This window comes from Sparassis crispa (genome assembly GCF_003851025.1).
Source record: "Sparassis crispa DNA, contig_000004F, whole genome shotgun sequence".
Lineage (NCBI taxonomy): Eukaryota > Fungi > Basidiomycota > Agaricomycetes > Polyporales > Sparassidaceae > Sparassis > Sparassis crispa.
This window is the reverse complement of record NW_020939751.1, coordinates 1,833,017-1,853,364: the sequence shown is the minus strand read 5'-3', so window position 1 is coordinate 1,853,364 and position 20,348 is coordinate 1,833,017. Positions and strand designations below refer to the sequence as shown.

At 51.8% G+C, this 20,348-nt stretch overlaps 7 protein-coding genes across 7 annotated transcripts; 3 read left to right on the top strand and 4 right to left on the bottom strand.

Moving 5' to 3' along the window:
- Positions 1-966: 966 nt before the first annotated feature.
- SCP_0506470 (hypothetical protein) lies at positions 967-1,670 on the bottom strand (the record flags this gene model as incomplete). Its single annotated transcript, XM_027758704.1, has 4 exons — positions 967-1,110; positions 1,170-1,262; positions 1,319-1,453; positions 1,503-1,670. The coding sequence occupies 4 exons, from the start codon at positions 1,668-1,670 to the stop codon at positions 967-969; spliced, it is 540 nt and encodes a 179-aa protein (XP_027614505.1).
- Positions 1,671-2,754: 1,084 nt separating this feature from the next.
- Positions 2,755-6,037, top strand: SCP_0506460 (DNA polymerase alpha-associated DNA helicase A; the record flags this gene model as incomplete). The annotated part of the gene is made up of 17 exons (XM_027758703.1): positions 2,755-2,945; positions 3,005-3,070; positions 3,120-3,249; positions 3,297-3,409; positions 3,461-3,518; positions 3,572-3,758; positions 3,812-4,074; positions 4,133-4,275; positions 4,333-4,384; positions 4,439-4,537; positions 4,590-5,089; positions 5,139-5,409; positions 5,460-5,503; positions 5,557-5,695; positions 5,752-5,791; positions 5,843-5,871; positions 5,930-6,037. The coding sequence occupies 17 exons, from the start codon at positions 2,755-2,757 to the stop codon at positions 6,035-6,037; spliced, it is 2,433 nt and encodes an 810-aa protein (XP_027614504.1).
- Positions 6,038-6,115: 78 nt separating this feature from the next.
- Positions 6,116-7,610, bottom strand: SCP_0506450 (hypothetical protein; the record flags this gene model as incomplete). The annotated part of the gene is made up of 6 exons (XM_027758702.1): positions 6,116-6,199; positions 6,252-6,872; positions 6,927-7,225; positions 7,281-7,343; positions 7,408-7,482; positions 7,550-7,610. 6 exons carry the CDS (start codon positions 7,608-7,610, stop codon positions 6,116-6,118), a joined length of 1,203 nt encoding a protein of 400 aa, XP_027614503.1.
- Positions 7,611-8,021: 411 nt separating this feature from the next.
- SCP_0506440 (hypothetical protein) lies at positions 8,022-11,180 on the top strand (the record flags this gene model as incomplete). The annotated part of the gene is made up of 11 exons (XM_027758701.1): positions 8,022-8,076; positions 8,134-8,510; positions 8,564-8,785; positions 8,845-8,951; positions 9,007-9,097; positions 9,300-9,422; positions 9,480-9,787; positions 9,848-10,004; positions 10,060-10,225; positions 10,275-10,298; positions 10,363-11,180. 11 exons carry the CDS (start codon positions 8,022-8,024, stop codon positions 11,178-11,180), a joined length of 2,448 nt encoding a protein of 815 aa, XP_027614502.1.
- A 976-nt stretch (positions 11,181-12,156) lies between these two features.
- On the top strand, positions 12,157-15,584 carry SCP_0506430 (hypothetical protein; the record flags this gene model as incomplete). Its single annotated transcript, XM_027758700.1, has 7 exons — positions 12,157-12,425; positions 12,478-12,966; positions 13,152-13,627; positions 13,684-14,717; positions 14,774-14,884; positions 14,945-15,194; positions 15,256-15,584. 7 exons carry the CDS (start codon positions 12,157-12,159, stop codon positions 15,582-15,584), a joined length of 2,958 nt encoding a protein of 985 aa, XP_027614501.1.
- Positions 15,585-16,712: 1,128 nt separating this feature from the next.
- SCP_0506420 (Aspyridones efflux protein) lies at positions 16,713-18,461 on the bottom strand (the record flags this gene model as incomplete). The annotated part of the gene is made up of 8 exons (XM_027758699.1): positions 16,713-16,915; positions 16,981-17,052; positions 17,113-17,231; positions 17,295-17,453; positions 17,513-17,824; positions 17,881-18,008; positions 18,061-18,204; positions 18,270-18,461. The coding sequence occupies 8 exons, from the start codon at positions 18,459-18,461 to the stop codon at positions 16,713-16,715; spliced, it is 1,329 nt and encodes a 442-aa protein (XP_027614500.1).
- Positions 18,462-19,432: 971 nt separating this feature from the next.
- SCP_0506410 (hypothetical protein) lies at positions 19,433-20,309 on the bottom strand (the record flags this gene model as incomplete). Its single annotated transcript, XM_027758698.1, has 5 exons — positions 19,433-19,477; positions 19,534-19,748; positions 19,806-19,983; positions 20,033-20,125; positions 20,175-20,309. The coding sequence occupies 5 exons, from the start codon at positions 20,307-20,309 to the stop codon at positions 19,433-19,435; spliced, it is 666 nt and encodes a 221-aa protein (XP_027614499.1).
- Between the last annotated feature and the right edge of the window lie 39 nt (positions 20,310-20,348).

The following is a 20,348-nucleotide window of genomic DNA, read 5'->3' as shown; positions in this document are numbered from 1 at the left end:
GGCCGCGAGATCACCTGCAACATATCAGTTAGACACTCGGATTGAAGAACGCGATAACATCCCGTTAACATATCCGGCGAAGACTCACTGGGACTCAAAGAATTCGGTCAATTAGCAATGCGCACTAGACACTGCGACCACTTGAGGCTTCCAGACAATCCACACTAACGGCGGGGTCGACCTGACTTCGCGATCTCAGTCTGAGCCATTCATGCAAAATCTATCGCCACGCCGAGTTACCGGACTCACCTGTAAGTCAGAAAGAGAAGAAAAACAGGCCATGTCCTGTAAGAGACAGAATCAGGTACGTCGCTCAGTACGAAGTATTCCAGCAGACTGGGGCTTCATCGCTGCCACATCGCGAGTCACCTAGATTTACGTGTATGAGAACAGATGAGATGATTATTGGACCACGCTGCTTCTCCGAGCAGTGAGATTAGAGATGACCATTGACATGATGATGGAAATTGACCATCGATATCAGCGGAAGGACCGAGAAGTCGTGCCGAGGCGCATCTTTGAGTATGTTTGACTAACCCCCTATCAAGAAGTTGACCCAAGATTAACTAGCAAAATAGCAAGGTACTGTGATGAATACTTAGAAATTTCGGGTCCCAGTCGCTGAGTCTGTCTTCTTGGAGGAGCCAGCAAGTTGCAACCCTGTATTTCCTCATGCAGCCAGCACTCTACTCAACGCCCGGCGTTTGCCGGTGAGATGTTGTCATGCACCTCCACGAAACTAAAGCAGGAACTTCACATACAGGACTAAATTTGCAGCGGAAATAGCACGAGTTATGAAGACTGCATTCAATAGCATGTTCAAGAAATCCTCGGCTGGCAGGGACTTGAGGTTTAATCTTGAGAAGTGCACGTTGAGTTCATTGTATACAGGTACAGGAGTGCGCGCATTTCCACTCAATACAATCCATTGCGCTAAAATTATCGGACACGAAGGGAAATCCAAGCTCAAACGGTGGGTCCCTGTATTCCAGACGGACCATCTCCCGTCGCAGAGACCGCGTCCGGGCCAGTGGGCGCCCCGGAAGGCCCTTCATCGATGCTTCTGGTGCTGGAAGCGTGAAGCTGGGAGAGCTTCCCTTCGCGCGTTCGCTGCAAATAGAACCCCACCATCAGTAGATCGAATGAGGACGTCAAGGTATACAACTGACATCGTTGGCACCCTTTTTGTTCTGAAGCTCCTCCATAGTGCTTCTGCGTTGCAGCACATACTCCTGGAGGCGCTCCTCATTCTGCTTGCTGAGCTGACACCGCGGCTCTGTGAGCGAGGACGGCGGGGGACTGCCAAGAAATGGCGCACCTCGAGTTCCTTCACGGCGTTCCTATGATCAGCGACGGCAGTATCGTGTTTGTGCTCTGCCTTGTTGAGCTCCATCGCGGTGGCGTGCTCCTCGTTTGCTGCTTTTTCCAGTGCATGCTGCGCCTTGTCTGCCGACTGCTCTTGGACGTCAGCACCTCGTGAGCGCTGCAGCCTACGCGCGCACCTTGAAGCCCTTCTCGTGCGACTTCTCTACCTTGCTCACGTCCTTAACGGCGTGTTCGAGGTTGCGCTGCTCGTGGCGCGCCTCGTTCGCCAAGATCTTCTCGGCCTTGCGCACTTCGGGGTCGACCGATTTGGAGTCAGATGAACCTCCGATTCCAAGAAAAGGCATCGTAGTAGTACGTTTTGGTTGGAGTAGCGGTTGCTTGAGCGGAAAGCAGAGGGGACTAATTGCGAGAAATTTAAGTTAGTCAATCCGGAAAATGCGTAGGCCGCAGTTCACGGTGAAAGAGAGGGAGGTTGCCAACATGAACGTGGCATTTATATAGGAGGAGACCTCTAGATCTGTGAGGGTTGACATCATCGTCATACTAGGCCGAGAGTCTGCTTTGGGACGTCGGTCGTCACGCGTCACGCGTTCGTCATTAGAGTCATTAGACGCCGAACACAGATTGCTCTGGAATACGACGTCGAGTCGACGACTAGGTACACTCACCGTCAACAAGTACTGTAGACTACACGGAATCGCCCCGGTGAAAAGCCAGTTCAAATACAGTTCCAGTAACGGAGAAACCACGAAGGTCGATAACAATAGACTGATGTTGCTCTACGAGGAAGTGGTGTCGCGTTCGGGGCCGCCCATCGTTGTATTCCGCTGAAATAAATCTCGGTAGTGTTGAGACTGTGGGCTTGGTGGCGGCGGCGGCGGCGTCGCGGGTCCAAATAATGATGTTCTCTCCTCCGACCTTGGAACCTGACTTCATAGCCTGGTTTTACGGCAGTAGCAAAGGCCGCCGAAAATACTGGGAGGATATTGCCGAGATACAGTGAGACAGGGAAGAGATCGAATCTAAGAAACAGTCTTCAAGGTTGAGTATGATCACGGTTGATTTTCTCTTGTTGCCATAAAAGAGTTAAATTTATTTCTAATATATAATGTCTATGGCACATTATTATATAGTCGAACTTCAGACGGATGAATGGCTTTCCTTCCTTGAAGGTCACAGCGGCGGTACATAGTGAAGCAAGCATGGCGAATTCTTACGGGAAATTACGGTGGGAGTTTACTTTTCATCGCTATCGTTTCCAATCTCAGGCTCGCTTGTTTGATCGGCATATTGTTTCTGCTGTCAAAGCGAGTGCTTCGTCCTGCTGTGACGCCATACCACCGGCAAATGCCGGGCGTTGAGTAGAGGCCCCGCAAAAGGGAATGCAGCCACCAAACTCCGAGTCGCGCTCGACGACATTCAACTGTCATGTCTACCGATGACCAACTGCATACTTTCATCTCTCGTCACCGCCTTCTACTTGCGAAGGAGCGCGATGCGGAGATAGAGAGGACATCACTTCTCCTGTCAAATTGTGGTCCGAAGCTACTAGAGCAGAAGGGTCTTGCCTTGGGAGGACTTGGGATCGCGAGCATGAACATCGGCTTGGGAGGAAAGACGTGCGATGACTATGTACCTAAGATATTGACCAGACTTTGATTTGAGCCTCAAAGTGCAGTTTAGTAGAGTTGGAACGACCGACAGCATATCATTCGACGCCACTTTTCCCACCTCATACGTTCAGGTACGTGTTTTACGCGCCTTAATGGGAGTCTGCTAGAGGATCATATCAGGCCAGGCGACCTTGCCCGGATAGAGGAGAACATATCTACCAGTTCTGCGAATAAAAAGACCGCTAAAGGCAAGAAGTCCGGAAGTTCAGAGACTCAACGAGGGAAAGGCGTGGAAGGCGTGGTATACAAGGTTGGCGAACTTTACTACCCACCGCTATGGCTTCAAACAATATGTAGGTTTCAGACACCCGCGTAGTCATCGCAATCGACGCGGAATCAGGCGGAGATGACCTTGACCTCCCTGAACGCTCCCGCTTGCTCAAACTTGCGAACAGTGCCACATATGACAGGTAACTCCTGTGTCATCCTGAAATATTCATATATTCATCTTCCACGTGCAGAATGGAGAATGCTTTGGATCAGCTAGAGAGACTTGTGCTGCCAACCTCTGACGTCAACGTACGTCCCGCGTTCTCGTGATGATCGGCTTCTCTTAATGTCATGAAGAGCAGGCGAAGGACAGATTCCAGCCGAAGATGACACCTCTAATACGCGTCCTTATGGGAATGTCACAGCCTTCCGAGAAAGTTCCCATCAAAGACATCAAAATTTTCGACGAATCTCTGAATCCGAGCCAAAAGGATGCGGTCAAATTTGCTTTGGAGTCACCCGAAGTTGCATGTATACATGGACCTCCTGGTTAGTTTCGTCATCTTATTTGATCTCTTTCGTTTCCCACCAAATGCACGCAGGGACGGGAAAGACTCATACCTTGATCGAGGTTATAAGACAGTTGACTACTGTCTCTTCCTATAACTCGAAGACATTGAGACTCCTCATCTGCGGTGCCTCAAACATGTCTGTGGACAACATACTAGAGAGATTGCTAGAGTTACCCGCTCCAGAGAGTGGAGAGAAGCTCAAGGTCACTCGTGTAGGCCATCCCGCTCGTGTTATGGCCCACGAGGGTGTGATTGAATCCACTTTGGAAGTGAAAGGTAGTCGGAGTGACCAAGCAAGTCCCCTTTACTGATCGTATCATGTCTCATGGGCTGTTAACATACTCTCCTCAGGCCGCGTTAGCCAAGGATGTCAAGAATGAACTAGAAGCTGCGCTTGGTATCCTATCTGGCAAAGGCAAGGGCGCGAAAGGGAAGGCACCAAGAGGGGCGGAACGGAGGAAGATGTGGGAAGAGGTGAAGGCCTTAAGGAAAGAGTGGGCAACACCTTATGTCTTCCTCGGCGGGAATAGTGATAGCTGAATATGCTGCAGATATCGTCAACGAGAAGGCGGGGTCGTAGAGAGCGTTCTCGCCGAATCCCATGTAATTTTCACCGATCTATCTAAATCCGTTGTCAGTGATAACCGACTTTACCAGATTGTATTGGCCACTTGTCACTCCTCTGGCGGAAGGCAATTACGAAACCATGAGTTTGATGTTGTGATTATTGACGAAGCTACCCAAGCGCTTGAGGCTGTGTGTTTGTTGCATTGTCTGTGTGTCAGAGACCGGTCTCACTGCTTTCTAGGTGTGCTGGATCCCAATATTCAAAGGGAAGAAGCTCATATTGGCAGGCGATCCTATGCAATTACCTCCTACAATATTGTCCATCGAAAAGAAGAAAAAGAAGAACGTATCTGGTGAGGGAAAGGCGCAGAAAGCGCCACAGAAAGTCAAAGCGACAATTAAGCCCTCAATGCCTTCTGCAGACTCAAAAGCCTCAGATGTTCAGGCGAAACCATCCAATAACCCAGTCAACCCGGAAGAGCAGGAGGGCGAGTCTTCGGATTCTCCAGACTCGAACTCCAGCGAGAGCGCCTCCGCGGAGGACGAAGTCGATGCTGATGCTTCAAAAGATGCGGCTGTTAAGGTAAAGCCTGCACCTCCACCCAAAACCAATTCAAAGAAGGAAGCAAGATCAAAACGTTCTGGTCTCCGTCCACCTCGAACGTTGGAGACTACGTTATTCGACAGACTGGAGAAAATGTACGGGCCAGGTATCAAGCGGATGCTGAACGTCCAATATCGGTATGCAATGCTCCACCAAGCACCCTTCTGATCCCTGACATTCTTATAGCATGCACGCCCAGATCGCCGCTTTCCCATCGAAAGTCATGTATCATTCGAAGCTCAAATCGCATTCGTCCGTGTCTGGGCATCTCCTGCGTGACCTCCCCAACACGAAGGCGGATACAGAAGAAGATGAAAAAGAGATGCTGTGCACTCCGGTGATGTTCTTTGACACTGCAGGTTGCGAGTACTACGAGCGGGTGGAAGGTGACGGAGACGAGGGCAGTCGTTGCAATGAAAACGAGGCATCCGTTGTTAAGCAATGGGTAGATCAATTGGTGTGTCTCGTATTCCTTAGATGAACTCTCGCTGATTTGTCCGTGTGTAGGCTGGCGTCGGTGTTTCGCCCTCTCAGATCGCGATCATCACTCCGTGAGTTATCTGTCGCTCCTTAACTTGCACTCGCTATATTCCCAGTATATCAGGTACCAAGCCCAGGTGTCCCTTCTGACGTCTTTGCTTCGTCCTGTCTATGGCCTTGGTATGGAAATCGGGACTGTGGATGGTATGCAGGGTCGTGAAAAGGATGCAGTCGTGATTAGTCTCGTTCGCAGTAATGAGAAGGTCAGTCATGCCACCGCGATGCCTTGCTATATAAAACATAACTTGGTCGTATTCAGCGAGAGGTTGGCTTCTTGAAAGACAAGCGGCGACTGAACGGTATGGGACTTGTCTGAATGGTACAGAACATATGCTCATGCGCAGTTACAGTGGCTATGACGCGGGCGAAACGCCATCTGGTAAATTGACCAACGACTATCTCCAAGGGGTTGTAGAACTAAAATGCTGTGCTTCTAGTGTGTGGTGGGCGATTCTTCCACTGTTCAGCATGGGGGTCCCTTCCTCCAGAAATGGATGTCCTGGCTTGAGGCTAATGCAGACGTACGGTTCGGTGGCCTCGAATGAAACAGTCTGGCATCTATCGACAGAGACAATAGTCAAGGAAATTCTTGGTTTCTAGCAGTTCTAATCCAAATAAATGCTTCAAAGCGACGCCTTCTTTTCGTGGTGCTGGCGCAACAACTGGTTTTGGGCGATAAGCAGTAGGGCATAGAGTGTCTCGAGTCGCTAAAATTTTACCATGAGTATGAACTTAAAGAGAACACACCGAGAGACTTACAGGCATGTCTACGCCTTTCTCGCGGCCCATCCTCACTACCTCGCCAAGGATGACCTCGATCTCCATCGGGCGCCCTAGTTCCACGTCAACAAGTGTGCTTGGTCTGTGCACGCTGTCTGGCCGCACGTGAAGCTTGGACGTGTTCATGAGTGTCTTAATGGCAATGTCCGGGTTCAGTCCAGGACTTCCCTCAGAGGGCGGGAATAGTACCACCCCAAGGTTGTACATCTCGGTTAATGCATCGTACAAGAACGGTATGGTGTATGCACCTATGGCTGGCGACGCGCTTGGTACGGAGGCTGTCGCTGCCATGGAGGGGGTCTCAGGTACGTCAAGGGGAGGCGTGTGCTCGAGTAGATGACCATCTTGTGAGGCATCTGGGTCGAGGTGAGGCGGACGGAAAATGGCGGGGAGCGGGTACTGTACGAGTGCGCTCGATATGCCGAAGATGGCGTTCCAAAAGTTCTTGCCAAACTTGACGCGCTGAATCTCAGGAACGATGGTCGTCTCACTTCCGCCTGCTGTGAGGATGTCGGAGAACTCTGACAGTACAACGGATTCTTCGGGGGTATTTGTCGAGTTGGTTGTCGAGGGACGATAGACACCCAGCGAAACGCGGTCCTGTTAAACTTGTTCAGTGATGTATGAAGGGGTCAGTATAAGAGCAGAACAGACAAAATCGTTGTGTTCTATGACATTGCTGCCTATCATACGCGATCCAATCCAGACAGCCGTGCTGATGATTCTGGGCTCCTCCGTCCGCTTGAGCTTCTTGAGGACCCGATACAAGTCCACTTCCACATTGAGTCCGTTCTGCATGAGGACGTACGTCGGCTGAGGATATGTGTCCGAGTAAGGTGGAGACAGGAATGGTGCAAGGAGTGTCGGTGTCCTGACAAGTTCTGGAATAGCCTTTGTTGTGACGACAACATATGAGTATGGACGATCCAACGCTTCTGCGACAGATTGAAACACTGGGAACAAAAATAGAGTAAGCGATTGCACTCTGTGTTTTCTGAGAAGACTCACGGCGATCCGGCTTCCACCCCTTGATATCGCCGTATTTGCCACTTTGAAATTCCACGCCCTGTGCTTTCTCGGGAGGTTCCCCGATAGATCAATACAGACAGGCCTAACCCGCGTTGATTGCACAGACCATTGACGGTGTCATAGTTGCTTCTCGCAATGACTGTTACGCGGGCTCGGCCGCTCCGTTTCAGGATGAGTGAATCTAGGCGAGATAGCGGTGAGTAGTAGCCTGCTGCAACTTGCAGCCCGAAGCAAGCCTCGGTACTTACAGACCGCGCCCACCGCGCCAAATCCCACAAGGAGAACCTCTTTCACTGCTTGCGATGTCATTGAAAGACAACAGTGATGGTCACTGTGAACCTCCAGGAATGCGACTTCAATAACACCCGCCGCCAAGTCACCGGCAGATACCTTCCTGCCATATTGGGGCGGCGCTTACGCTTTCGAAGAATAGACACTGCACCGTGACCTTACCCTATTGACTGCGGGCATCTCTCCTTCCCCGGGTACACCGCCGTTGAAACCATGTCTCATAAACATTACACCTGAGAACTGCATCATTCGCGTATTTACTTACTGTCACGGTGGCTTTTCCCGAGTGGTCGGGTTCGTGGCCATCAACCTCGTGTATCGCGTCCAGGATCCAGGTGGACTCGCCTTCATTTTCAGTACTCGAGGCTACAGCGTGGAGTATCTAGTATTCATAATCGTAATCAACACTAATTTCAGTGGAAAAATACGATGCCTTCCACAAGGCGATGGCCGCGTGCATATCGCAAGTTCCTTCCGCCTGCTGGTAACAGAGCCTCTTCCTCTCCGAGCTATCTTCCTCCAGTATCTCATCTCTTGACAGCAAACCCACCATATCTTCCAAGTTTCAATCCTTACCCTCATTTGTTGACAAGCTCTATCGGTGTGAATCGCAGTAATAGTGACAATTCAGGTGATCATCCAGCACGCACGAGCAGCACTCCCACTCCCGTCTTCATCGACGCCAGGACTGGCACTATCTTCCACATGCAGGCCCCCACGCCTCGGTCGCGTCCGCGTTCATATTACCACTCCGGCTCGCGCAGGCAGAGTTTGCATACAGCGGTTCCTGCTACGCGAATACAACTCCACTGGCTCTTTCGCTCCAACATCCCTCGCAGGCGCGGAATGCCCCTTCAAGCGGACGTCAACAAGCGAAACTTTTTTGGCATCGGAGAGATCATCGGAGTGCTCGCTAATGTGCGTTCTTCTATAAATTGGAGGACAGGTAGAAGCTGACGCATCCGTGACAGCCCTCGGAGACATTGCGATCCCTCACAGATTCCAAAAGAATGCTCGAAGAGACGAAAAGGGAGCTCGCCGAGGCGCGCGAGAGAGCACAGCTCACTCCGACACACACGTTTTCTGGCTTACCTGGATTCTTCGACAGACCTGCTGAGTTGAAGGCCATAGAGAGGGCACTCGAGGGTGAACCGAGCTTCACCATCTTGTTTGGTGCGAGTAGCGTCGGGAAGGTGCATTCTTTACTTAGTACGACTTCACGATCGGCTATTCTCATATTTGATTTCCTCAGACAGCTTTGCTCCGCCAAGTACTGACCCGGCCGACTTACCATGTCCTTCACTTTGACCTCCGCATTGCTGGTTTTGCTGACTTGTCGAGTCTTTACATGAGCTTCAGGTACACGCGCCTCGCGTAGATTTCTGAGCGCTTACTGATGTTCTTGCGCCCGCAGTCAGCAGATGGAGGGATTTTTTAACAGCATTGCGCAAGATCCCGACATGCCAGGATATGAAGAATTTGAAAAGGAAGCGTGGGGTTTCAAGGTGCGTTCATTTTACGATCTCGCCTCGTGTTTCACTCTTGGCTGTCGCGCATGCGCTCTGCCACAGCACAGGGTGTCCCCTATTCCACGTTGTGTGCTGTGGCACAATGTATACGAGTGGGGGAGCATGTGTACCGCTTCATGCAGTGCTCGTGTTGTGCTTTCCTCGTCCGGCAAGCAATGTGCTCAATGGCTGTCCATAGCATGATCGGCTGAACGTGGAACGACGCGTGGCTAATGCCTCTCCGAACGGGGAGTCTGCTGGACATAGTGGCCTTGGTGACATCAAGACAAGCGATGTCGCCAGGTTGATGGAACTCTTCCAGGTATGCCCCCTACTTCAGTAGTTTCTTGATGTCCATTAACATTTAGTTACTGTGTAGAGCTCCCTTCTGCGTTATTGGAATTTTCAACCGGACATGTCGTCCCCCTCGCGGAAGTCGTATGTCGACTCGGAAGGAGCTGACAAAGCCTCGACGCAAGGCCAGTCTAAGAAGGCACGGTCTTCGTGGAGACGTTTCTTCGGTCGGCGCAAGCGGGAGGAGCAGAAGAAACCAGAAATCCAGAGCGTTAGGCCAATGAACGGAGATGGAAGGGGCGAGGACGCAGCCGAAGAGAAGGGCAAAGGCAAGGAGAGGATTCCACCTATGAAGAAGATTCCGGTGGTATTCATCGACGAGGCACACAAACTGTGAGGTGTCTGTCATCTTCGTCGTGCAAACCCTGACCGTGTCTGTACTATGCGCTTCAGTCCTGCACTGATCCGTTCTGTTGACGCCATGAAGTGCCTCTTGGACGCCATGCTTGTTCTCACTAAGCAAGATCGCCTGTGTCACGTCATACACGCCACAAGTGATCCATTCTATCAGACATGGCTGCGGCAGCTCAATGTCATGCAGCATTGCAAGGTTTGTCCTATTTATGCGTTAGCTGAGCTGATTGCTGAACACAATCGGCGTGCAGATCATGACAATAGGCGATTATCCCAAAGCGGATGTGAGGCGTTTTTTCCGCGAGCGCATCTTGCCCTCCGTTCCCGAGCAGTTGCGCGGCGGCTTAGACTTCGAGAGATTGTACGACGCGTTTGGTGGCAAGCTCGCACATTGGCAGGACTACATCACTGACTACGGCGAGTCTTTATTAGTCTGCTTTTATTTCTTTCTGACGTTCATGCAAAGTCAACGTGAGTGGAAAACTAGAAGGTACGTCAATCTTTCCTGTCCTGGTGAAAAGTGGACTGACCGTGGTTCTCCCTCCGTCGTTTAGTCAAGCAAAGTTCGCATTTTCTTCAGGCGCATGCCTTGCTCAACCTTCACATCATCCACTCATCTCAAGCACCTCAGCCATCGAAGGCAGATGGCAGACCCGGTGCCACTCCGATCCATAGCAACAGAGGATCGACTCAAGCAATCCATCAACTATCGCCACCACCGTCGACTCCAGGTTTTCATATCTATTCTCCGCTCACCGCCAATCCTCACATTGCGCCGTCAGCAATTCCCCCTCCCAACAGAAACAGTATGTCTGCAGACGAATTCCAGGGGGATTTCACGTTCCTGCAGCTGTTGAAGGTCATGAACTTGATGGCACAGCCTGAGGCGCGGCCAATTCCATACTTCCGACTCTGCCGCGAGATCGGAGTGCGTGCGGTCGACGGGATGGTTCGCGGGCGGATCCTGGATCTGAGGTGGACAGATCCGATCACTAAGGAGAGGATCGATCCGCGGACCCTCAGCATGCGAATTCGGGAGAGCATGCGCGTGAGGGGGAGCGTGCGCGAGAGGGAGAGCATGCCGATGAACTTCGGGGCGGGCAGCAGCGGGACGATGGTCAATGACCCGGAGGAGATGATGGAGTATGAGGATGAGATGGTGCCCATGACTGACGAGGAGATCATGCGAGTACAGGACAGGATGGCGGGTGCAAACGGTGCCCAGGAGGACGAGGACGTCGTGGGCCCCAAGTTGGTGCCGATCACGCCTATCATGCGGTTCGCGATGCGGGAGGTGGTGCAGGAGTACTATGACAATGACGACCAAACGGTCTCTGAGTACGCCTCTTTGTCTGATGTTGTGGAGTACTGAGCTTTCGTTTCTTGCATCGCCTGTCTAGTTGGGACGCTGGATCGTTCTTAAATTAACAGCCAGTCTAATATTGCACATTGATCGTTGTACCTCCCTGGGTTTTTATCCCTATCAACTTGTAGCCTACTGTATGTTATCCGCGCTTTCGTGTTAACTCTGTCTGTCCGACAATCATTCTCGGGGAGCGTCGAAATCGCATGCAGACTCTCCGACATCTTTCATTATCTGCAGAGATATTAAATCGCAGAGAACCAAAACAAACCCTCCCTCAAACATCAATCGCCTGACCGTCGAGTGAGGTGGGTCTCGAGGGGTGTACCGGTTATCTTGATTTCCATTCGCGGACTTCGGAGTGATTCGGGGTTTGAATAAGTGCCCACACTCCAAATAATCGGCGAGCCTGTTCTCCTCCGAGCCAGCAAATCTGTCATAACACGCCTACCGAGTTGTGGAGAGACGTACGAGCATCACTCGAATTTTTCTGGAGCGAGAGAGATCCATGCTGAGACTCTGTAGAAGGTAATTTAAGGATGCACTTTGCCTGCTAATTGCTGATACAAGCACGACACAGGTGATACCAGATAGTATTACATCTCGTGCATAGCACACCTGGATTCGGTTATAATTGCGACGGGTGGTGCCACGAACAATCGCGAGGCACACCGTTCTCGACACGTTCAAGCTGTAAATCGTGGTTGCCACGAGCAACCATTCTCAATCGTGAGTTGTATCTCCTTTGATCGAAGAGCCTATTTCTTGGCATGATATTATGCCTCTACGTGCACGTACTGAAAAATTCCTGCCTTTGTCTTCATGCAAGGTTCGCAACGTCACGGGCTAGCGTCGAGTATGGGCGCTTACACAACGTCGGAGTTTGGTTCGGGATAACAGGTTGGGATATAAAGACTCGGATTGCTTCCGCATTGTTCTCCTCATCTACACATCACACGCCCCAGACCAACCTCACATAACACTCATGGACCGTGGCAGAGGCGTTGAACGAGGCCGAGGAAGGGGTGCAGGCGGCGCTGGGCGCGGCAGCCCCACTGGCCGCGGAAGTCCGGGAGACAGAGGACGTGGCGCACCAGGAGATCGTGGGCGCGGTGGCGGAGGCGGTTATAGAGGCGGTGGAGATCGTGGCGGGTACCAGGACCGTGGCGGTTTCAGAGGCGGCGATCGTGAGTTTTTCAGAGGAGGGGACCGTGGTCGCGGCGCACGAGGTGGCTTCGGAGGGCCTCCCGCAGGGTGAGGCGCCACACCTCTCCGTTGTGCGTAGCAGCTGATCACTGTTCCATAGAGTCTTCAACCCTACCCCAAACGCTCCCGCAGTCGTGGATGCACGCCTTACAGACAACTCTCAGGAGCAGTTGATTGCGTCTTTCCGCACGTTGAGGCTCCAGGACACGGACTTGCCCACTCGTCCAGGCTTCGGTACGCTTGGTATTCCAATCAAGCTACGCACGAACTTCTTTCCCGTCAAAGTCCCGAAAGGGCCTTTGTTCGAATACGATGTGTCGATCGCCCCCGGCGTCACAATCCGCCGAGTCAAGAGGAGGATCTTCCAACTTGCAGAACAGCTTCCCGATTGGATCCAGGCGGGCATGCAAGGCCGAGTTGCGCATGATTTCAGCAGCAAACTGATCTCTATCGCCAAGCTACCGCAGCCACTGACGATGAAGATTCTGTTCACTGACGAGGACGAAGATGAGCAGCAAAACAGACCATCCAAGGAGTATACTCTCACGTTCAAGTATATACAAGACATCGAGACTCAAAGTCTTGTCAGGTACGTCCTCGATATGGCTGTACCTTTCATTATCCATAGGGAGAGATTCGGAGATCTGATGGTCCAATCTGTCTCGAAACTGGGTGTCCTAGCCGTGTTGGGCCCTCAGAGTTCGGCATCCTCCCTGTCCTTCGTTGATTTATATGATTATGACTATCTCTCACCTTAACCTTTGTTCCCAAAAGCTACCTCAATGGTGACAAGCAGTATCGGCAGTATGATATCATGCCCGTCATTTCTGCGTTGAATCTCGTTCTAGCTGCCCACCCCAACCGTTCCACGGGTGGAGGCGTTATGGTCGGAAGGAACAAATTCTTCCATTTCTCCCAGCAATTTCCTCCCTTTCCACTTGGGGGTGCCTTAGAGGCATACCGAGGCTTCTATTCCTCCGTTCGTCCAGCTCACAAGCAGTTGATGGTCAATGTCAACGTTTGCACGACTGCCTTCTACGTGCCCGGGAACTTGGCCGAGCGCATGCAGGAGTTCGAAGCGGCTAGTTTTGGTGCTCGAGCGAGTGCTTTTGTCAGAGGTGTCAGGGTGAAAACGACTCATCTGGGGTACACAAAGACTGTCAAAAAGTTAGCAACTGTCAATGCGAATCAGCATCGTTTCAATGCTGAAGGATTTGGCGAAGTGACAGTAGCGCAGTACTTCCAGAAAAGTTCGTGTGTACGTTCTTTGGGTCAATAGTCGAATACTGATATTCTACTTGCACAGAGTACAGAATATCTTTGCGCTTCCCCAATCTCCCCCTCGTGGACGTTGGCGGACAGAAGTCCAACCTGTTACCCTCTGAGTGCTGCGTGATACTCGAGAAGCAGACCTTCCGAGGACGGCTCTCAGATGACCACACGGCTGCAATGATTAGGATCGCGTGCCAGCCTCCAAACGTCAATGCCAGGGACATCACTGGCCGCGGGCTGACCGAACTTGGCTTCGCAGCTGGCCCGGATCCCCTCGCTGCCTTCGGGATCAGCGTAGGCAGGGAGATGGCAGTGGTACCGGGTCGCATCCTCCCCTCTCCTACCATACGCTACGGCGAGGGAACGCCCAGGATCGACGATCGTGCTAGCTGGAATCTCCGCGATGTCAAGTTCGCGTCAGGTGCTGTGCTAGACAAGTGGGCTGTTCTCCTCGTTCGAGATGGTAACGGCGGAGACCAGTTCAACGGTCCCAACGATCCGGAGTTGCATAGGACCGTCGCTGGGTTCGCGGCAATGTGCACCAAGTCGGGCATGCGAGTTGAAGCTGTGCCGCCCCATATGTATACTGCCGTGAATCTCCCCCAGAAAGATAGTTCAGACCCTGTCCGCGGACGTGCCGTTGGTGCCATACGGGACACATTGCGTGCTCTGAAGTCGAAGCCCAAGTTGATTCTCGTCGTTTTGTCCAATGGAGATAGGAGCGTCTATGCCGGGCTGAAGCATCTCTGCGACGTGTACTTGGGCGTTGCGACGGTGTGCGTTCATGCGGCCAAGATTCGGAAGGATCGGGGACAACCCCAATACTTCGCTAACGTAGCTCTGAAGGTTAACATGAAGATGGGAGGCGTGAATCATGCGCTGGACCAGCGCAACTCCAACATGGTCTGGCTCAGGCAGGCGCCCACCATGCTCGTTGGGATGGATGTCACACATCCTGGATTCGGGACCGTCAAGGGTACACCCTCAATTGCGGCTGTGGTTGCGAGCACCGAGAACAACTTCGGCCAATTTCCCGCAAGTATGCGCATCCAAGAGTCGAAGAAAGAGGTAAGAGCCTTTGGTCGCATAGACAGTTTTCATGGGCTCAAGTTCATATACCACAGATGATCACCGATTTGGCAGGCATGATGATAGAAAGGATCGAAGCGTTTCAGAACAGTAACCGAAACGTTCTGCCAGAGCGAATCGTTGTGTACCGTGACGGCGTTTCAGAGGTACGTCGCTACAATGTGGCTCTCAATGGAGACAGACTGCTCACTGGTGAACGGCTGTAGGGACAATTCTCTATCGTCGTCGACGAGGAGATGCCGGAGATCAAGAAGGCGTTCACAAAGTTCAGCACTCCTAAGAAGCAGTACACCCCTAAGTTGACAATTGTAATCTGCGGCAAACGGCACCACACCCGTTTCTTCCCAACGGATGCTCAGAACGCTGCGGCTGATGGAAACCCCAAGCCGGGCACCGTTGTTGACCGTGGTATTACGGCGGTGTATGAGTTTGATTTTTTCCTTCAAGCTCATGGAGGTATGCAAGATTTATTCGTATGCATAGACATGCCTGTTGGTCTGACTTCCTCGTGTAACAGGCCTGCAAGGTACTACAAAGCCGACTCACTACTACGTGGTGCACGACGAGATCGGGTTCAGTGCAGATCAATTGCAAGGTCTGACGAACGATGTCAGCTTCATGTTCGCGCGTGCAACTAAGGCGGTCAGTCTCGTGTCCCCGGCATACTACGCAGATCTGGCATGTGAGCGGGGTCGCTGCTACATACATTCGTTGTTGCAAGGAATCTCTCCCAGCGGTACGACAGCTAGCAGCGGCACAGCCGAAGAGGATGCGATGCGGAAGGCGAGGAGCGATTGGCAGAACGGAGTCCACAGTGTCTTGAAGGAGACGATGTTCTATATTTGATTAATCTGTCATTCTTTTGTGTTCTTCAGTGGTGTGGGATTTGATCATCTTGTACGCGGAAGGATATCTCTTATGTATTGTATGAAGGATTTCTATGTACCCCTATGAATTCTATCGGAACATGTATGTTTATTGATTGAAGCATGCGACATGAGTATCCATCACTACGTTGCAGAACAACAGGAATGGTAAGGTCAGAGTAAGTGTAGGCGCAGCGGTATGTGTACGACGATTAATTGAGAAAGGTGTATCGTTAGAAGAGTTTCCGCGATTGACAAGGTTTTAGGACGAAAATTATCGCAAGTGACAAGTCAATGAAACCAATGAGAAAACGGTACCTCTACTCTGAGTTACCATTAGCCTCTTCTGACCATGTATTGGGCGTAGGCGACAAGGCGTTGAAGCCACTCTATCCCCCACCTGTTCACGCGCTGCGGGTGAACAACGTAGAATCAAACTATTGCGGCCTTCATTGTCAAAGCGGGTTGACGCCGTTTTGGAGGAACATCGAACGTTAGGTGAGCACCCCGAATGCAGCCGGCCAGCGAGAGCGTTCCACCAAGATATCCCATTACAGGTTCGCTAGAAACGAGAGTTGTAATTATCTGGCGGATATAAATGAGTATTTCTCTAGGCAAAAGGAAGCGATGAAAGGCCCGTGACGACGCATCGTTGATAGTTGCGCCCCGTTGGGTGATGCAAAATAGAATGCGGCCCATGACCCGACCATATTACATGTAGGAGGTGCCAGTGGACAGCCCCTTCTAAGCGGTCATCGCTCTTGTGTAGTAAATGATTGCCCGAGTCGAAGTTAAACACGAACGAAGGCGGAAGTATCTATAACGGCTCCCTGCCCTTTCTTATTAGAAAACCCGTTCTTGACTCGGCAAAACGGAGCAGCTCTCTGTGAGCCTCTGTCTCTCTCACAGGAGTATTAGAAAACATACGGTGATGAATAATCGGTCTGGCGGGAGCCTCAGCGCAAAGCTCAATTACCATATCCGCGGCACCAGGTCCAAGCAGGGCCATGCTCACGCATAAACACAGCACCACGTAGCCAAGCGTCCGCTTGGGACGCTGGCGACTTGTGCAAACGAAACCACACCCACCCCCTGACACTGGCACGCGCTACGGCTCACCGACGTGCGCTGACGCCCTCTCCTCCTTCGTGAACGCGCCGGTGAGGCCGAGGATGGCGCCGCCCACCGCGATGAAGACGCCGCAGAAGATGATGAGCCCATTGAAGTGCTTGTTGTTGACTACATGCACGAACGCGCCCGCGGTCGGCGTGCCAACAAGGGTGGCGATGCCAACGACCATGTACAGTGAACCTAGCACATCGGGATGAATGGTCAGCGCGACAAGAAGTATGGTAGTGTGAAGGCATGAGACGCACCCAGACGGGCACCGTACTTCTCCAGGGGGGAGATCTTGTAGATGTATGCGGGTAGCAGTGAGACGACCCCTCCTGCAGGAGATAGATACATCAAAGGTATGATCGAGTGCTATCGCGTAGAGTAAGATGTACCTGTGAATAGGCCATAGAGCGCGGCGAAGGCGATAATTTCCCCAGAGTTCCGCGCTGGCAGCCAAAGGGCCAGGACGAAGATGCTGGTGATGATCGACGATGGCACCAAGACATTGAGACTGCGAATGCAGAGTCGTGGTTATTCCGACGATTCCACGAAGTCAGCATCCGGATGTGCTCACCACCCAAATCTGTCTGCGAGAATGCCTGGAATAATCCGGGACGGGATGCCCGTGGCATTGATGATAGGGAGAAGGTAGATCGCCAGATTATGCGGCACGCCCTGCATGTCCGCGTAGATCTCGATGTAAAAATACGGGATGAACAGCGCGTAGAATATGCTGTTCAAGTATGTCATCGTTTCATCCTGCGCACATGAGCCATGCAGGTATGTGCTCACAGGAATGCCCCTGCAGCCGCGAACACGTACTTCTTATCGCGGAAGCCGTCAAAGTCTATTAGGCCTCGGAGGGTGATACGGCGCGAGCCGGGGAGCCGCGTACGGATCGTGAAGCACGCAACGACCAGGCAGAATAGGCAGACGAATGCCATCGCACGCACTGCCCACGGAAACCCTATGGTGGGTATGAGCCGCTGGAGCATAATGGGAAAGAACACCCCGCCAACGGAGCTCCCTGAGGCGACTATGCCCATCGCGTAGGCCCTCCTGCGACGGAACCAGTGGCCTACGACGGCCATAGCGGGATTGAAGCTACATACGATGGTTCATTCCACATCTAACTCTGCAAGGATGACGAGAGAACCTACATCGCTGCTATGCCAATACCGAAGAGGATCCCTTGTGATAGAAACAGCTGGTATGGTTGGTTTTCCTGAGCTAAAGACACCATCATAAGAGAGAACACTGTCAGGAACGAGCCCACAGGGATGATAACCTGCATGCTATAGTTCAGTAGTAGTACGTCGGCTGAAAGGAAAGCAAATTACGCTAGTTCCATACGCGTCGTAAATCCTGCCCACGATCGGACCAGCTCCGTACAGCAGATATATCTGGATCGCTCCAATGAGCGAGATCGTGGATGACGACGACTTTGTCAGAAGTGTCGATGAGTAGTAATCCTGGAAGACACCCTAATCGCGAACACCATCAATATCATACGTTCTCATACGTATTGAACTGTAATGAATTTGCTCACATATGTATTCATTACGCCGAACGAGGCTATAAAGGCCATGAACCCGCCAAAGACTACGGTCCATGCTTCCCACCCGCCTTCCGGAAAGTCAAGCTCGGTATTCGTGGGAGTTACCACAACCGTTCGCAGCGATAATTCGTCACTTTTCTTCTCCGATTCCGAGGGTGGGCCCGCGACAGTTTGTGAGTCCATCTTGAGTATATGCACCAGAGAGTAGTTACAACCAAGGCTTCCCACTAGCCATTATATGTGACCAGAGAGAAGCCTGGAGACGATTCATGATGGGATGAATCCAAGTATTAGGAAGCAAAGCACGTCAGAAGGGCGGACCGACTGACGAAGCACGGAAAAACAGGATTCCAAGATAAGTAACGGCTTCACGGCAGATAGTACTCAGGCAACTGCGCAGGCTCGTGATGAAAATATGCCACAGATCTGATGATCTCCTCGAAGACAGACAACGATCGAGAGGGATGTGTGAGGCCGCGCAGACATTGGGCAGCAGGTGAGGCCCGAAGTTCATTCCACCGATGTGCATTCCACCGATGTGCATTCCACCGATGTGAGGCGGGACACCATCCTCCAGAAGAATTCCCTGAGATACACTTCAAGACCACGATAACGTAGGACTTAATGGGAGGATCACAAGCAGTGAATCTTGGATGGATGACCCACCATTCACTATGGGCTGTCTGACCCATTGGCTCATCTCGGAGTCACATTGTTTGTTTTCATGAACAATATGCTTAGGTTGCGACTCACGCTCCTTTCTGAAGTCGCAAGTGCTTCTGACGAGCGGTGGTCATGGGAAAACAAAGATGCCGAAGGACATGGATGGACCTCTGCAAATTGTCCAATCAAACGCCCTGTTTAAATAATCCAGCCGGTCTTTGCCGTGAGCGGAATTTAGATTCGCAAAGTATATAACTTACATGAGCGCTGTCGTAAGTCCGACGGTAGTGGGGTATCTACGTTAAAGGGCCGGGTTCATCGCGCCTATAGATCTCCCATGTCATGAGACAGGCAGCAACGAGTATGAACAAGAGCCTAAGTAGACATGCAGACGGGACACGCAACACTGTAAAAATGACAGAGTTCGAAATCGTCCGAGACTGCAGCCGAGCACAAGAGAAGTGAACCGCTGGAGTACACCCGACAGCCACTCAGACGATCGACCGCAACCACTGCCGACAGAACTTCAAATCCTTCTGCCTTCGCTGTTAGCAATATCATCCATGCAAAAATTGTTATGGTAAAGGCTCACCGCTGAGTATCCGAGAATCTCCTGTATGTCGAGCATGAACCCCGACGCGGCCTTGATGGCCTTCTTCCTGAATTGTCTGCACTGGCAGCTGGTAGTGAGCCAGCCCACCTTGCGGAACGACTCCTCCATGTACCGGCGCGCGAGCGACTCGATGACTCCGTCGATTAGCGCTGAGGCGGTCAGCAGCGACACAGGGAAGCGGAGCATATCCTCCTCTATGAGTAATATCGGTGTCAACGACTGCGGTCGGCGTTTAAATGTGATGAGCTCACGTAAGAGAGCGTCAAGTAACACAGACCATGCTTCCGTCTGTGCGACCTTCCAGCCGTTATCAAAGCCTAGCAGCTTTCGCAGGCTAGGCAGCGCAAGCCATAGTTCTTGCATGTACGATTCTGGCGTGATACTGCCGATGTTGAAGGAGAAGGTCTGCAAGACATCTCGCTGCGACGCCTAGAGACAGGCTATGTAAGCAGCTTGGTGATCGCAACAACGAGAATACCTCGAGATCATCGTTTGATATGGAGTGCGGAGCTATGGACAAAAATTCACAAGCAAGAATGATGTACAAGGGCAGTAGCGAATCCCGGTGAAACTACAGCACAGTCAGTGGATATCCATCGAGAACAGCGTATGTAATGCACCTTTACACAGAGCGCAATACAGGCAACAGCCACGTCCCACGTAACGGCCTCACGACCTTCGCGCAGCAGAATCATGTCCATACCTCTAGCCTTGGGAGACTCGGGCCCACTGCCGACGCGCAAAAAGTAGCGCATAAATAGGTACGCAGCGTGAAAACGCGTCTCTTCTGAAGT